This window comes from Chiloscyllium plagiosum, chromosome 6 (assembly GCF_004010195.1).
Source record: "Chiloscyllium plagiosum isolate BGI_BamShark_2017 chromosome 6, ASM401019v2, whole genome shotgun sequence".
In the NCBI taxonomy this organism is placed as follows: domain Eukaryota; kingdom Metazoa; phylum Chordata; class Chondrichthyes; order Orectolobiformes; family Hemiscylliidae; genus Chiloscyllium; species Chiloscyllium plagiosum.
The window spans coordinates 100,384,392-100,402,514 of NC_057715.1; the positions used below are offsets into that span (position 1 = coordinate 100,384,392).

Below are 18,123 nucleotides of genomic sequence, written 5' to 3' on the forward strand. Positions count from 1 at the left end.
AATTTCTAATGTATTCTCCCAGTGGGCGGCATGGTGGCACAGTGGTTAGCACTGCTGCCTCACAGCGCCAGTGACCCGGGTTCAATTTCTGCCTCAGGCAACTGTCTGCGTGGAGTTTGCACATTCTCATTCTGCATGGGTTTCCTCCGGGTGCTCTGGTTTCCACCCACAGTCCACAAATGTGCAGGTTAGGTGAATTGGCCATGCAAAATTGCCTGTAGTGTTAGGTGTAGGGGGGTGGGTTGCTCTTCGGAGGGTTGGTGTGGACTTGTTGGGCCGAAGGACCTGTTTCCACACTGTAAGTAATCCAATCTACTTTGTAAGCTCATAAGCATCATCAGTGCACAGCCTGCTGCAATTGTGTCTGTGTTTTATCAGTTGTATATGTTTACAGTTTTCATTGTGCCAAGTGTATGGGTTTGCTGCCTTTACAAACACACCATCTGTTATACAAGAGGGATCAATTATCTTTTATTCTGTTGAAATTGTAAAAATTGTATTTTTTTTTACAAAATACAAGCCAATTGCTCTGATGGTCCAGCATTCTCATACTGAACAACCGTGGACATGCCAACCTTGACTCTGTAAGTGAATTTTCAAAGCTCTTGCTCAGGCTATTATATAGAGAGCTAACTTGTCATTAGGCACTCAATATAGGGGAGAGAAAAACTAATAGATTCCAAATCTTCAGACTGGTTTCTCTGATTGTGTGACCACACTGTTAGTCCTATAGGAAGGAACAGAATGGCATGTTAGTGCCTGCATGACCAAAAACGATGGCCTTTTCTGTATCTGTAGAGAACCTGATGGCAAGAAATACTGATGCTACTATAAATCAAGACCTTGGTGGAAAGAAAATAGTGGGTTTCGCTTTATTTAGATAGATTCAAAATCCAAGTTACAAAATCCAACCAATATGTGGTACAAAAACCAGAAGAAGTGCAGGATCACTCTTCCTTTCTGATTGTTTAGACCAAGTAAAGATGACAGTTTCCTTCCCTCAAGGGCATTAATGAGCCAGATGGGGTTTCCTCACAATTGGCAGTGATTTCATGGTCGAAAAGTGTGGCACTGGAAAGGCACAGCAGGTCAGGCAACATCTGAGAAGCAGGAGAATTGTCGTTTCGGGCATAAGTCCTTCATCAGGAATGTTTTCATGGTCACCGTTAGACTCTTAATTTCAGACTTTTATTGAATTTCACCATCATGATGTGGCGGGATTCAAACCCAGAGGTCTCCAGAACATTATCTGGGTCCCTAGACTAATACTTTAACAATAATACCACCAGGTCATTACATCCACTTAAAATGAGCATCATTGCCTACAGTCAATTGGTTGCTATCCCTTGCCCCATACATTATTTCATTCCAACTAATTAACCAATGTCCTCTTGAATATTCCTGACCAGTCTATAAATCACTACATAGCAACACCCAAGCCCTTCCTGAACTGTATCTTCCCAGCCCATTCCTTTCTGCCCTAGCCCCAGACTCATAATTTCTATTTCTTGCCTTCCTTGTGCCTACACCATTTCTCTGCTTACCTCGTAAACACCACCCGATGCTGTTATCCTGTTCATTCTTTAGAAAACAGGGAGGTTGTAAAAGTATTAAATATATCAGTAAAACATTCATTCCTGCAGGTCTCCTCAATCCCTACCTCAGGTCCTTTGCTCAGTGAATCTCAGAAATAAAGGTAGAGCATGACAGATACTGGATAGCTGAACCCAAAACAGAAAATGGCGGAAGTGATCATTCACCAGACATTTTTGAATGAAAAGTCCAGGCCTGAAATGTGAACTCTATTTCTCTCCACCGCTGCTGTTAGACATGCAGTGCTTGCCTTTCTAGTGTGTTCTGCTTTTTTCTTGATTTTTGATTCTCAGTGACTACAATCTCCACCTCAACTCACCTCCTCCTCTCTCTTGCACTTTTGATATCCTGTTGGTCTCAGTTAACCTTTCCCTTGATGGAAGTTCTCCTCAATATCCATAATTTCCTCCTCAACTTGCCATCAGAAATTATGGATATTGAGGAGAACTTCCATCAAGGGAAAGGTTAACTGAGACCAACAGGATATCAAAAGTGCAAGAGAGAGGAGGAGGTGAGTTGAGGTGGAGATTGTAGTCACTGAGAATCAAAAATCAAGAAAAAAGCAGAACACACTAGAAAGGCAAGCACTGCATGTCTAACAGCAGCGGTGGAGAGAAATAGAGTTGACATTTCAGGCCTGGACTTTTCATCAAAAAGGTCTGGTGAATGACTTTTAACTGCCCTCTGGGTCATTGGAGATGGGCAATGAATACTGTTCAAGGCAGTGATGCCCACATGCTGAGCATGAATGAATAAAAAACATTGAAGTGCTGGAACACTAGGAGTGAATGGTCTCTCTCTGCACCATAACACTTCTGCGATTATGAGTCGGGATGGAGTCATGGCGAGCTGAAAAGCTGGAGCGGAATCTTGTTGAGTCATCAAGGTTTCTCCCTGGTGACCAGAGAACCAGCAAGAGATTTGCATTACCTCTTTTTGGTCAGGCCTGCTGAACAACCTATGAGGCTGCAACCTGGCCTTCTCCCAGAATCAAGACCCCAGGGGTGAAAGTCACTCCAGCCGAGAGTTGCCCACCAATCAGATGCCAGCAGCTTCTAGGCTCAATAGCGCTACTGCAGGGGCCATGGCTACTGCTGGAAGGATAGGCTCCAGAGCCTGAAGGTGGCAGAGTGGCCCAGAGGACAGCTAAGTAATGTGGACAGGGCTTCTGTTTTAAGGTGTGAGTGCATTTGGAAGGGAAGGGAAGGGTACATGGATGTCGGTAGCAAGGCTGGTGTAGTGGCTAAAGCTACCCCTTTCCAATATCCAGCTTTTGATAAGACACTGATTGAGTGAAGAGGGGGTGATAAGCTGTTCGTATGATGTCAGCTGCCATGTACAGTACACTGTGTGGCCACATGCCCATTTGCAGCTGGGTCAATACAATGATGTGTGCTGAGGCACTTTAGTGATCATGAGCTGGGCGAGAATGACTATTCACAGCTTAATTCTGGCAGAAAGGGAACATGTGGTGGTGTTCAGGCATTCCACCATCCCACCAAATTAAATGCCTTTCCCACCTCTGAGCTCGACACCAGTGGGAACAGAATATTCCACGCTGGTACAAAAGCCAGGTTGATAACACAAAAGGGCAGCTAACTGAAGAAAAGAAGCTCAGAGGGAAATGCAAATGGTAAAAAGAAGCAAAGAGAGAATATGAGAAGAGACTGGGAATTAACAAAAATGGGACCCCAAAACCTTTTGCGTGAATATAAAATATGGAAGGGTTGTGAAAGGAGGTATATGTTTGATTTGAGATCAAAGAGGATGATTTTTACATGGAAACAGATATAGCGACTGAGATAACTTAATGAATGGGTTGGATCTGTCATTATCAAGGAAAAACGTGCTGCCAAAGTCTTTGTGAAAGTGGAGATAGTTGAGATTTTGGATGGGCTAACTCCCTGCAATCAGAAAAAATGTTAAGAAGCTTGAAAGGGTTCAGATAACATTTTATAAGGATGTTACCAGGGTTGGAGGGGTTGAGTTATAGGGAGAGGCTGAATAGGTTGAGACTATTTTCCCTGGAGGGTCGTTGGCTGAGGGGTGACCTTATAGAAGTTTATAAAATCATGGGGGAAATGGATAGGGTAAATAGACAAGGTCTTTTCCCCGGAGAGTCCGGAACTAGAGGTCATAGGTTTAAGATGAGAGGGGAAAGATTTAAAAGGAACCTAAGAGGCAACGTTTTCATGTAGAGGATGTTATGTGTATGGAATGAGCTACCAGAGGAAGTGATGGAGGCTGGTAGGCATCTGGATGGGTTTATGAATAGGAGGGGAAGGAAGGCCAAGTGCTGGCAAATGGGACTAGATTCATTTAGGATATCTGGTCAGCATGGATGAGTTGGATGAAACAGTCTATTCTGGGCTGCACATCTCCATGACTCTGTGACTCTATAAAGAGGAGGTATTGGAAAGTCCACCTGTGTTTAAATTTGATAAGGTGCTAGAGCTGAATGGGATGCAACTAGGACTTCTGGCCTAGAGTTAGGACATTAAAACTGCACCTCAATGTCCTCTAAATCAGAGAAATTCATAGCTGCAGTCAGCAGGATTCAAAGCTGTTAGATGAGACCCCAATGGATTTGAAATCTGTCAACATGACTATAACATCCATCTCATGGTTGCCAGTTGTAAACATTTCTCATAAACCTGTTCAAATATGTTGTGTCACACCTCTGGAGAAGGTGGGTCCTGATCTGGGCCTTCTAGCTCACAGGTAGGGACACTACCACTGTACTGCAAGAGCCCTTCCTATCTAATTGTATATTCTTCTACTCCAATACCTTGTAATAAAGTTATTTTGACTTGCCAATGCCTTGCTAACCTTCTGTATTTCTTGTATGTGTACACACATCTGCCACTGAATATCAACATTGACACGTTTTGTGTTTTTGTTAAAACAGGTTCTGTTTTTCTATTATTGTGACCAGTAAGCAGTTGCAAACAGTAACTCTTCCAAACTGTAACCTGTGTTTATTTTGAATTCTCTAAAGCAGTGAATTGGCATGGTTCAGATCCAGTAAGTAAACTGTTCCAAGTAAACTGTTTACTATTGGAATATCTGGGGTCTCCACTCCAGTCCCCATGATGGAAAATATTTAGCTGACTTACACAAGCTAAATTACTGCTCTGCATTCAATTACTAACTAAACAACACATGAATAGAAAATCTCAGGCAGAATAATTTACAATAAAATTGGCAATTTATGTTCCATTTACGTTGGCCAACTACTTCAAAAAGATTCTTAAGCCTTCCTTTTCCTTCTAGATTTTGAGTGGTTTGAGATAGTTGGAAGAAGACTGTTGGGATATTGCATGCAATTCTGGTCTACCTCCTATCAGAAAGATGTGAAACTTGAAAGGTTTCAGAAAAGATTTACAAGGATTTTGTCAAGGTTGGAGGATTTGAGCTAAAGGGAGAGGCTGAACAGGCTGGGGCTGTTTTCCCTGGACCGTCAGAGGCTGAGGGGTGGCCATATTGAGGTTTATAAAATCATGAGGGGCATGGATAGGGTAAATAGATAAAAGCTTTTCCCTGGGATGGGGAAGTCCAGAACCAGAGTGCATAGAATTCGAGTGAGAGGGGAAAGATATAAAAGAATCTTATGGGGCAACTTTTTCACACAGAGGGTGGTATGTGTGTGGAATGAGCTGCCAGAGGAAGTGGTGGAGGCTAGACAATTGCAACATTTAAAAAGGCATTTGGATGGGTATATGAATAGGAAGGGTTTGGAGGGATATGGGCCGGGTGCTGGCATGTGGAATTAGATTGGGTTGGGATATCTGGTCAGCATGGGTGAGTTGGACCAAAGGGTCTGTTTCCATCTCTATGACTCTATGACTAAGAACAGAGGGGCAGTGAGTACTTTATTGAATTCTCCTAAACAAGATCATCAGACTTAAATTCGCACCCTGATATATTCTATTCCACACAAGTCCAATTTTATACGACTGACCTGTCAATGTTACATCTCCCTTTTGTCACCTCACCCATTCCACCATCTACGTGATATGTTCTGTGTTACAATTTGGCTATTGAAAGGGTGATGTTAAATTGAATGGACTACTCAGAGGATATTTTAATTGCTATAATTTTGCATAGACTGGGATTGTATTACCTTGAGTACAGAAGATTAAGGAATGCTCTAATTAAGGCATTTAAGTTGATGAAAGGATTTGATAGGGAGTGAGAAACAATGTCATCTGGTAGAAGAGGTCAGAACAAGGGGCATAACCTTAAAATTAGAGCAAGACCATTCAGGGGTAACATCTGGAAACACATCCTACAGAAGGCAGTGAAATTTAGAATACTCTCCCCCACAAAGCTGTTGAGAATAAATCAGCAGATATTTGCAAAACTGAGATTGGTAGAGCTTAACCATAATACTGAGGATGCTGGAAATCTAAAACAATGGAATATAGCAGAGAAACTCAGTAGGTCTGGCAACATCTGTGGAGAGAGCAAACAGAGTTGACATTGTGAGCCCAGGGCTTCTTCAATGTATAGTATTAACTCTGTCTCTCTCTCTCTCTCTCTCTCTCTCTCTCTTTCTCTCCCCCCTCTTCACAGATGCCACTTGACTTATTTCTAATACTTTATGTCTTTCATCTCAGTCTGACATAGTTTTATTAGGTAAGAGTAATAGTGGATTAGGGAGCCATGATAGATCGATGGACTTTAAATGGGAATCAGTCATTATCCAATGGAGTGGTGAATTGGCCTTGGGGATTGAATGACCTACTCCTGTTTCAATGTTCCTATGTTTCAGAGTATTGCAGGGAGCAACACTGAATGATGATAATTTGGTGGAATTCGCATTAACCTGAATCTTAATGCTGGAACTCACATCGAAATCAGACAGTTATTCTGCATTAAACTCACCCCATTTCTAGGAACTTCAGTATTTCATTCTAAATTGATGCTTTACTTAAATGCTGAGGAGAACCCTTGGAAATGATGTTAAGTCAAGGTCACAAATGTCCTTAAAAATGGTTGCAAAAATCCCCATCTTTTTCGGCCTATGTTGAAGGAGAGCAGAGAACTTCTCTCAAGAGTTTTACGCACCATTTATTTCTCAATGATTGCCACTAAAAGTGGATTAACTGATAATTTCCATAAGGATGAAGGGCTTTTGCCTGAAACGTTGATTCCTCTGCTCCTTGGATGCTGTCTGAGCTGCTGTGCTTTTCCAGCACCACACTCTTGACTCTGACAATTTCAATAGTTTGATTCATGAAGAGATAAGCTATAGGTACATTCATTGATTTCCAGGTTCCCTATTTAGTAAAGTCCTGATATTTGCATCTCTGCCATTGGTGATTTGCCTCCTCATGTAAAACATCTATCTAGATATTCCAATGGTCAGAGTGTCAGTTCTGCGTGGTAGACTGGAGTTGTACATTGGGACCTTAGGAAACCCTGAATCATGCCAACTGGTAGAAGAGGTCAGAACAAGGTGGAATAACTTTAAAATTGCAGATAGACCATTCAGGGGCAAAATCAGGAAACACTTCTCATGGAAGATAGCAGAAACCTGGAATACATGACCCCCAAAAGCCCTTGAGAACATATCAACAACTGACCCTGTGGGAATAACCCAGAATTTTGCGATGGATGATTTCCCTGCATCTGTAAAGCATTGAAAGAATCTATTCAAGTTGGAGATTCAAAAGGTTCCGACTCAGTTAGCTCACTGCTTGCCCAGGAAATATTAGAGGATTAAAATCTACTGACGTTGTGTATCTACAAAACTGATCAATCCCAACTAAACCTCCCTAACACCTGACCCCCATCTCTCACTTAGATCAGACTCATTCCCCTCCTTGACTCCACACCCAAATTGAGGCTTTGCTAGACCCAACTTCCAACCCCACATTCACCAGCCTGTCCCTTCCCTTAGAGCTAACAGTTACTCTCAGCTCCCACCACCCCGTCCCGCTCAACCCTTATCCACCTGACACCCTATTGACTTGGCACCACACACCCTGTCACTCAGAATATCTGAGCCCTATGTAACACATCTTGCCCACTGTGTGTACAGAGTTGATTTACTCTTGATTTGCAGAGAGAAAGACAATTTGCAGAAAATGTCAAAAAATAGAAAAATTGCCTATATGATTCGCGAAAAAATGGGAAGTGTCCATGATTTCCTGCACTATATTTCCTGCACTAGAGAGGGCACTATCTGTATCCTGTCTACCATGTTACTTATGAAATTGTTGGCATGTGTGTGTTCATTGTTGTTAAGATAAACACATCCTGCTGGAGACTGTTATTATAAGAATAAGCGTGCCAAGTCTGAAAGAATTCTTCTGTTATTCATCAATTATTCCAGTTGGGCATCTTAAAAGTATTAAAAACATAGTATATCGTGTTTTGTTTTCTCTAGTACTATATATTGTTGGCATCAAATTTGTAAATAGTTGTAACCTATCCAATAGACTCCCAGTATAAAACAGACATTCCTTTTGTATATTTGCTATTTGTGAGTTTCTCCAAGAATGTAACCCCCACAAACAGTGAGGCTTTACTATATTACACAGCTTACAATACTACAATATGACCTGATTGGCTTGTGAAACTCTTTGGGGGTATCCTGAAAAAGTGATAAGGGCATCAAAATGGCAAGTTTTTTTAAACACTTGTATTGCACAGAAGAGCAATACACGCAATAAGTGCAAATAAAGAAAACACGAGAACTGGTCAACCCTGAAGCACAGTCTTTATAGAGCAAGCTACATTGATGGGGAATCAGTGTCAAGAGGCCAAATGACCTATAGTTATATCCTGATGCGAATAATGAGTACAGTTTTCAAAGATGGTATTTACTCCTCAAGTCTGCATGGGAATTGTATAGCATCTGCTTGCCTTAGGTTGAGGCTGGACAAGATGTCCTCAAATATAATATCTACAAATGTGCATACAGGTTTCCCGATACACTGGATATTTGAGCTGCAGTTTTAATAATCTCTCTTATGAACATTGCTCACCAACATAACACACTGATGGTGTCCAGAAACATCTGGTGGAGAGGGGAAGCCTGAGAGAAGTTGACTGGCCTGCTGATTTCCTCGTGTTGAGAGGTTTTCGGCCTCATTAATAGCGCAGCTGCCTCTTCGAGTCCTGGAGTGGGAAATGTATTGTGAGCTCCCCATTCATTTTCAATGAATCGTTACTTGAGAAAATAGGTTGAAGTCGGAGCAGAATTGGACAACATGATGAGGTTACTAAAAGAATTCAGCATTAGGCATCGAAGATATAAGTGGGAGACAGGGAATCAGAGTGTATAAGCAGGAAGTCAGGACATGAGCTTGCCCCTTCGTGAGTACATCTACCAGACTCTCCGACCCTGCTGTGACAATATTGTATTTCATTGCCTGAAGGGCCATTTAATATACATATGATGCTCTCTCAATGCAATTCCTATACAGTTTTTAAAAAAGTAGGTTGCATATTTTCAAACTGTACTCATTTATTCAGTTAAAGATACAAGAAACAGGAGTGGCCCATTTATATAATAGAATTACAGACATATAGGGGGCCTCACTCCTATTTCTCGGGTAAATTCTGGCAGTGTTGCAATTGGAGAACACACATGGTATCAAAAGAGTGGAATTGAACTAAAAAGACAAAAAATCTTCTGCAAGTGATAGAAGACATAACCTATTGACATGATCGAAGATCCTGAGGAGTTTTGAGAGAGCATGTGTAGAAAGGAGGTTTCCTCTTGTAGAGTCAAAGAGTCACATAGATGTACAGCATGGAAACAGACCCTTCGGCCCAACCCGTCCATGCTGACCAGATATCCCAACCCAATCTAGTCCCACCTGCCAGCACCCGCTTGTGGTAGAATTTAGAACTAAAGCTCACTGTTTGAAGACAAGAGGTTGGAAATCTAAGACAAAGGTGAGAAGTCTTTTCTTACAAAGAGTCTTGTGGCTTTGGAACTGTCTTTTTTTTTAAAGGAGGTGGAAGCACGGTGTTTGAATATCTTTAAGGCAGAGAGGTCCTTGATGATCAAGAGAGCAAAATGTTATTGGAGGTAAGTGGGAATGTGAAGTGATCAGATTAGCTATGATCTTATTGAATTGGAGTTGTGGGGGGACAGTCAAGGGGAGGCGATGGCCTAGTGATATTATCGCTGGACAGTTAATCCAGAAACCCAGGTAATTAGATTACATTAGCTTCCCTACGATATGCAAACAGGCCCTTTGGCCCAACAAGCCCAATGTTCTGGGGACCTGGGTTCGAATCCTGCCATGGCAGATTAGATTAGATTAGATTCCCTACAGTGTGGAAACAGGCCCTTCAGCCCAACCAGTCCACACCGACCCTCCAAAGAGTAACCCACCCAGACCCATTTCCCTCTGACTGGAATTTGAATTCAATATATGACCATGAATCAATGTCAATTGTCGGAAACACCCATTTGGTTCACTAATATCCTTTAGGGGAGGAAACTGCTTTCCTTTCCTGGTCTGGCCTACATGTGACTCCAGAATCACAGCAATGTGGTTGACTCTTAACTGCCCTCTGGGCCATTAGGGATAGGTGATAACTGCTGGACTAGCCAGTGATGCCCTCATCCTGTGAATGAATAAAACATTAAAAAAAGTGGCCAACTCCTGCTCCTAATTTATATGTTTGTCAGCAGTAAACCTTACCCAAATCTACACCATGTTTCAAGGCCCATTCTGCCAGTGGGGAAACCCAGGATCATAAGGTGACCACTAGCCTTCTTGAAACAACACTGTGAGAAAGTCTAGGACCAGAGAGGGCATAATCTCAGAACAAGACATTGTACAATTAAAGCAGAGATGAGGAAGAATTTCTTCTTTTGGAGGATAATGAATCTGTGGAATCCTTAACACAGAAGTCTGTAGTGTCTGGGATATGAAGTATATTCAAGACAGATTTCTAATCAGTAAGAGGAATCAAGGGTATGGCGAAAAGGCAAAAAGGGTGTTGCCAATGATTGTATCAGCCATTACCACTTTGAATGGCAGAGGAGATCTGATAGGCTGAATAGCTGAATTCTGCTCCTATATCTTATGTCTTATCTAGTGGCTTTAGTACAACAGTTAGTGAGTTGATTGGGAAGGCAAGTATCCAGCAGTCTGGCTTTCACTCCTCGTGACCAGTTTCATGAAGATCAAATCGGATATTTCTAAGTTGGGCCTGGCTGAATCCCACCTGATTTTGAGCAAGATTGTGGGTGATTGTCCGAATACAAAGACTATGAAATGCAAGCAGAAGACCAGGAATCAGAAAGATGATATTGATAAATCCCTAGTCTGAGATGTAGACATATGAATGAGAATTAGGCAACTGGGAGCAGTGACAATGACAAATTATATTTACATCAGTGCACGATATAAGGCTGAAGCATTTGCAGCAATCTTCAGCCAGAGGTGCCGAGTGGATGATCCAACTCAACCTCGTCCAGTGGTCCCCAGCATCATAGATACCAATCTGCAGCCAATTTGATTCACTACCCACGATATCAAGAAATGGCAAGAGTCTGCAAAAGCTATTGGCCCTGACAACATTCTGGCAATAATACTTGCACTCCAGAATGTGCTGCTACCCTAGCCAGGCTCTTCCAGTACAGTTACAACACTGGTCTCCACCTGACAATGTGGAAACTCAACTAATTACTACCCCATCAGTCTACTCTTCATCATCAGTAAAGTGATGGAAGGTGTCATCAACAGTGGTATAAAGCAACACCTGCTCACCAGTAACCTGCTCAGTTTGAGTTCTACCAGGGCCATTCAGCTCCTGACCTCATTACAGCCTTGGTTCAAACATGGACAAGAGTTGAATTTCAGAGGTGAGGGTGTATCAAGGCTGTATTTCACTGAATGTGGCATCAAGGAGCCCTTGCAGAACTGGAATCACTTGTAATGAGGGAGCAAACTCTCCACTACTTGGAATCATACCTGGCACATAGGAAAATGGTCGTGGTTGTTGGAGGTCAGTCATCTCCAGGACATCTCTGCAGGAGTCCCTCAGAGTAGTGTCCTAGGCCGAACCATCTTCTACTGCTTCAATAAACCTCCCTCTATCATAAATGTCAGAAGTGGGGATGTTCAGCAAAGATTAAACAATATTCAGCATCAATTGTAGCATCTCAAATACCAAAGCAGTCTGTGTTCAAATGCAACAGAATTAGGAAATATCCAGGCTTAGGCTGACAAGTGGCAAGTAGCATTCATGCCACACAAATGCCAGGCAATTATCATCTCCAATAAGAGACAATTTAAGCACTGTCCCTTGATATTTAATGGTGTTACCATCTCTCACTCCTCTGCTATCAACAGCCTGGGGGTTAACATTGACCAGAAACTCAGCTGGACTTACTACATAAACACAGTGGCTAGATGAGCAGGTCAGAGGCCAGGAATACTGCACCTCCTGACTCCCCAAAGCCAGACATCCATTTACAAAGGCACAAGTCAGGAATGTGATGGAACACTCCACACTTGCCTGGATGAGTGTGGCTCCAGCAGCACGCAAGAAGTGTCACACTATCCAGGACAAAGCAGCTGCTTGATTGACATCACATGTACAAGCATTCACCGCCTCCTTCATTGACGTTCAGCAGCAGCAGTGTGTATTATAACAAGATGCACTGCAGAAATTCACCAAAGCTCTTAGACAGCACCCTCCAGATCCATGACCGTTTCCGTTTAGAAGGACAGGGCAGCAGATACATGGGAACACCATGGCCTGTACTTCCCCTCCAAACCACTCACCATCCTGACTTGGAAATATATTGCTATTCTTTCACTGTCTCTGGATCAAAGTCCTAGTATTCCCTCTCTAAGTGCATTGTGGATCAACCTACACTACATGGAATATAGTGGTTCAAAAAGACAGCTCACCACCACTTTCTCAAAGGAAACTAGGAATGATGTAGACAGTGGATTTGGATCGACACAGGCTTGGAGGGCAAAAGGGCCTGTTCCTGGGCTGCAAATTTTCTTTGTTCTTTGGGCAATGAATGCTGGCCAGCAATACCCACAGCCCATGAATGAATAAAGAGAATCACAACTTTGATTTAGTAAAATGTCACAAGTTCTTCAAAGGAGAATGATCAAACAGAATTAAAGAATGTTTTAAAGATTACCTTAAAGGAAGAGAAAGAGAGATTAAAGTGGGCAGGAATTCCAGAGCTTAAAATTTCGACAGCAGAACACATGACCAAGCGATGGTCAAGTATTTCAAATAAGCGTTATGCTAGGAGTCAAAAGTGAAGGAATAAATGTCCTTTAGTGGGTTGGGTGTCTGTGAGACATTATATAAATAAGGAGGAGAAAACCATGGAAGGAATAGAAAACAGAAATAGGAATCTTAAATTTGTGACTTGCTTAACTCTAAGCTGACAGGATTGGTGCATGAACAAGACTTGTGTTAATTTAGAACACAGCTTCTGCATGATCTCATGTTTACAGAGGGTGTGAGATAGGAAGCTGGTAATGAATATCATGAATTGAAAGCTCTTGGAATGAGGGTATAGTGAGAACTGCAGATGCTGGAGAGTCAGAGTGAACAAAAGAGTTGTGCTGGCAAAAGCATAGCAGCATCAGAGCAGGAGAGGAGTTAAGAAATATGTGGAAGAGGATTCCAGCAATAGGTGAGCTGAGCAGAATGGGTGGTAGGTAATAGGGAGTATAAACAGAAGAGGAGCTGGAGCAAGATCTGAATATATTTTCTCCACCAGTATGGGGCATCTCCACGAAGGCTGGTATTCCATCACTAACTCACCCTTTATTTATATGTGCATAGTGCCTGACACATAAGAACATAATTATAAAAACGAGGAGCAGGAGTAGGCCATCTGGTCCATTGAGCCTGCTCCACCATTTAATAAAGTCAAAGTTGATCTTTTCATGGACACTGCTCACATTTAATTATTTTACTGTTCAAAAGTCTATCTATCTTTGCCTTCATAGTATTCAATGAGGTAGCCTCAACTGCTACACTGGGCAGGGAATTCCTGAGATTCACAAGCCTTTGGGTGAGGCAGTTCCTCTTCAACTCAGTCCTAAATCTGCTCCCCGTTATTTTGAGGCTATGCCCCCTAGTGCTTGTTTCACCTGTCAGTGGAAACAACCTCCCTGCTTCTATCTTATCTATTCCCTTCATAATTTTATATGTTTCTATGAGATCACCCCTTATTCTTCTAAATTCCAATGAGTATAATTCCAGTTTACTTAATCTGTCTCTATAAGCCAACCATTTTAAATCCAGAACCAGCCTAGTGAACCTTCTGTGCACCCCCTCCAGTGCCTGTTCATCCTTCCTCAAGTATGGAAAGTTAAATTCACCTTGTTGTGTTTGGATTTGAAAGTACACTTCAACAGGATTAATCCAGCCTTTGGAGTACTAGTCAAATAGCATAACCATTATACTACTGTGAATTAGTCTGACATGGGCCCAGCTAGCTCAGAGTCAGCTCCTAGAGGAAACAGAACATCTGACACTCCTGTTTAAATCTGTCATCCAGGGCTCCCTGATTAGACCAGGTTAACAACCCCCAATCAGGGAACTCAAATTCTATGATATCCACCTGACTGACCTCATTCTGATCCCACTATGGGGCTGAGCAATGGGTTTGTAGTTTGTTTGATTCAGTGGATAAAGATCCTTAGCCATCTGACAGACTGCAGCAACCATTTTCAGGTAAGCAGTCATGGTGAGCAGACAGATTTGTAATTTTGAGGTCCAGAAATAATGGCTTCATGTTAAAAATGAGCAATTATGGATAAATATTCCCCACTTACTTATCATAAAGTAAGAAGCATAGGAATAAATGAATGCAATTGCCCCTGCACGGGCAGGGAGCTCTTTCTAAAGATACTCTGTTTGAACTTCCGGGATTTGAAGGGCAGGACCATCCCTGGTATGGAGGGATTGTCTTATGAGCAACGATTAAACAGGTTGGGACTGTACTTGTTGGAATTTAGAAGAATGAGAGGTGACTTCATTGAAACATTTGGATTGTTAAGTGAGAAGGTGTTTCCCCTCACAGGAGAATCCAGGACTGGAGGCCATAGTCTCAGAACTAAGGGATGCCAATTTAAGACCGAGTTGAGGAGGAATTTCTTCTTTCCTAGGGTTTCAGGTCTTTGCCATAGAGATCTGTAGGAGTACAGTGAGATTAGATTAGATTAGATTCCCTACAGTGTGGAAACAGGCCCTTCAGCCCAACCAGTCCACACTGACCCACCAAAGAGTAACCCACCCAGACCCATCTCCCTCTGACTAATGCACCTAACACTATGGGCAATTTAGAATGGCCAATTCCCCTGACCTGCACATCTTTGGACTGTGGGAGGAAACCTGAGCACCCAGAGGAAACCCACGCAGACATGGGGAGAATGTGCAAACTCCACACAGACAGTCATCCGAGGCTGGAATCAAACCTGGGACCCTGGTGCTGTGAGGCAGCAGTGCTAACCACTGAGCCACTGCCACCCTGTCACTGTGTAAATTTAAGGCTGAGGTAGATTCTTGATCAGTAAGGGAATCGAGGGTCACGGGGAAAAGTGCAGGAAAATGAACATGAGAAATGTCGGATCAGCCACGATCCTATTGATTGGAGGAGCAAGCTTGAGGGACAGGAAGTTCCACATCTGTTTCTATTTTGCACAGTCTTAAATTCTTTGACAGTTCCTAGCACAAAGGTGGGTGTTCAGGTTGAGATGTTACAGAACTTCTTTTGATCTTGTTCAAATTTAATTGTAAGAAAATAATACAATATACTAAGATAATAACAAAACACTCAACCTCCACCTCGCTGCTGTGATGGACTATGTAGTGCATGTTTTGTGCAATGCCCATTTATTCTTCCAACTATATAGTTTGGAATAGGGAGGCTGTGAAATCCCAGCTTTGGAATTCCAGCATAATTACCCTGAATCTCCTTTCTCCAAAGAAAAGAAACACAATTCCTTAATATTTCCTGATAAAGTAAATTCCAGCCAAGCGGATTTCATAGCTATTGATTACCTCTTTATCCTCTCACAGGCAATAATAACCTTCCAATATTAGGAGATTAGATCTGTTTAGCTGGTTCACACAGCGAGAGATGGATTATCTGTGTAGCTTTTCTCTGTTGAAATCTTTGCAGAACGGTGAGGTTACAGATATTATTTTCAATATTCCATTGGGGGGTACAAAAGCAGCTTTTCACATATGTTTTAAAACTGCAACCAAGTTTGAAACAGTCAGATGTCTCTCATTAATATGTCTGATCATTCAAACTCATTGAAGTGAAGTAAGAACATCTATGACTCTTACAGTATATTGGTCATTTCTGTAGGAAACTGAACAGGTTGAAGTCTAAGTTTCTCTGTTCAACCTGGATTGATTGGTCTTTTTAAGATGCTGTTACAGTCTGATATACACGTCACTTTAAAAAAACAGCAGAATGTACAGTCTACCTGACTTGTCACTTTCAAAGCATTTATTTGCGTGCCCAACATACCCAGCCTATTGCTGTGTGGGTACAGAATATTACTGCTCAGCATGACCTGCCTTTATTCCACTATACCTTTCTGTCTTCAAATAACACACAAATAACCACAGGCCCAGAAACAAGGGATATTTGTAAGGCTTTCGTAATATTCTGGATTAAAAAATAAAATTGAATTACTAAAGACTAACTTATATTCTTCTGTTTGATGGTCTGCATAAAGAGAAACAGAGGTGCAGGCTATCATGATATAATTTGATGTTTCTGATTAGTGTGAGCATGTGCCTATTTTATATAGCAGTTCGGTTTCTGTTGTTTAGGGATAATCAAAATGAGGAGGAAAGGGAGAAATTGCATTTTTTTAAATTTGCATTGTTGCTACTTGCTGTCTGGTGAAACACATTGATGACCAGACTCATCAGTTGACTTTTGAATTCAAGTAAACTTCTAAGGGGTTACTTCACGAAATTGAACTTGAAGTTTGGAGCTCAGCCCTCGGAGAATTGGTGTCACGTATCTCAGTTCCTACCCATCAGTAACTTCATATAACAGAAGTCAGCTAGTTTCAAGTGGAAGCATTTTTCTCCTCTTTTCTAGTGGGTCTGAGTGTTTAAATCCCATGCCAGTGCATAAATCGTATTTTGCAGGTTAACATGCTGGTATAATGTTGATGGAGTAACAAAAAGACAAGTCTTGCATTTATACGGTCCCTCCTCAAGCTGCTCCAGCTCTCTCTTCCCTCTTTTAAGATGCTCCTTAAAACCTACCTCTTCAATTAATCTTTTTAACCATCTTCACTAACATCACCTAATGTTGCTCAGTGTCAAAAGTTTGCTTTGTAATACATCCTTGAGATGCTTTCTTACATTAAAGGCACCATAGAAAAGCACACTCCTATAACATATTTGTAAACAATTATGTATTTTCTACTGATAACTCATTCAGTTGAAATAATGAATTTCCTAGTTAACAATTGATAAGTTCCTGAAAATAATTCGAGTTTGAATAGCACTGTGATAGCCAAATTCTGCCATAATTATGGAAAAATACCTGTCCAACACATCTGTTAGTAAATGGTTGATTGCTCTGTCAAATCTATATCGTCGATAGTCTTCAATAGCATCTTTAATTGCGACCAAGCCCAGAACTATAACTAATGGGATCATCGTGAGATCCTTCCGGAATGCTTCGACAACAGGGATCCAATTCAAAAGAGCCAGAAACAAAAAGTAGACATTGGCACACCTGTGAACAAAAGAATAAAGTTAGAAACAAATTAAGTTTTTGGAATAGTTAAAATAGCTAACAACTCAGATTTAAAAACTGAATTTAAAGCAATTGTTACCGGTTTGTATACCTCCACTAATATCATGCTCTACCTGTCACTCAGTTTTGTATCTCAGAGTTTATGACCATTTTAGTAAATGTCTCCTTCCATAATCTCCAAACCCATTCCTGCCTGCCATCTATCACCACCTCAATTGCTTCCATGGGATTTATTTTTAAAAATTTGGATTTTAAAATTAGAATGTGAAAACTCAACGGTTATATTTTCACGAGGTAAAAACAATGACTGCAGATGCTGGAAACCAGATTCTGGATTAGTGGTGCTGGAAGAGCACAGCAATTCAGGCAGCATCCAAGGAGCTTTGAAATCGACGTTTCGGGCAAAAGCCCTTCATCAGGAATAAAGGCAGTGAGCCTGAAGCGTGGAGAGATAAATTAGAGGAGGGTGGGGGTGGGGAGAGAGTAGCATAGAGTACAATGGGTGAATGGGGAAGGAGATGAAGGTGATAGGTCAGGGAGGAGAGGGTGGAGTGGATAGGTGGAAAAGGAGCTGGGCAGGTCGGACAAGTCCGGACAGGTCAGGGGATCGAGTTGCTGGAGGTTAGAAGCTAGGATGAGGTGGGGGAAGGGGAAATGAGGAAACTGTTAAAATCCACATTAATGCCCTGGGGTTGAAGTGTTCCGAGGCAGAAGATGAGGCGTTCTTCCTCCAGGCATCTGGTGGTGAGGGAGTGGCGGTGAAGGAGGCCCAGGAC

At 41.9% G+C, this 18,123-nt stretch overlaps 1 protein-coding gene across 3 annotated transcripts in view; it reads right to left on the minus strand.

The window, feature by feature from the left end:
- Positions 1 to 533: 533 nt before the first annotated feature.
- LOC122550880 (phospholipid-transporting ATPase VD-like) overlaps positions 534 to 18,123 on the minus strand; it is a 178,579-nt gene continuing 160,989 nt past the window's right edge. The window contains exons 3-5 of one of the 3 annotated variants that reach the window (XM_043692278.1): positions 17,132 to 17,326; positions 8,589 to 8,721; positions 534 to 727 (exon numbers count right to left, since the gene is read on the minus strand). In XM_043692278.1, coding sequence (XP_043548213.1) covers positions 722 to 727; positions 8,589 to 8,721; positions 17,132 to 17,326 — 334 coding nt within the window. In that variant the 3' untranslated portion in view covers positions 534 to 721. Of the gene's footprint in view, positions 728 to 8,501; positions 8,722 to 17,131; positions 17,327 to 18,123 lie in introns of those variants that run through there. The other 2 variants (XM_043692279.1, XM_043692277.1) reach the window with 2 other exon arrangements.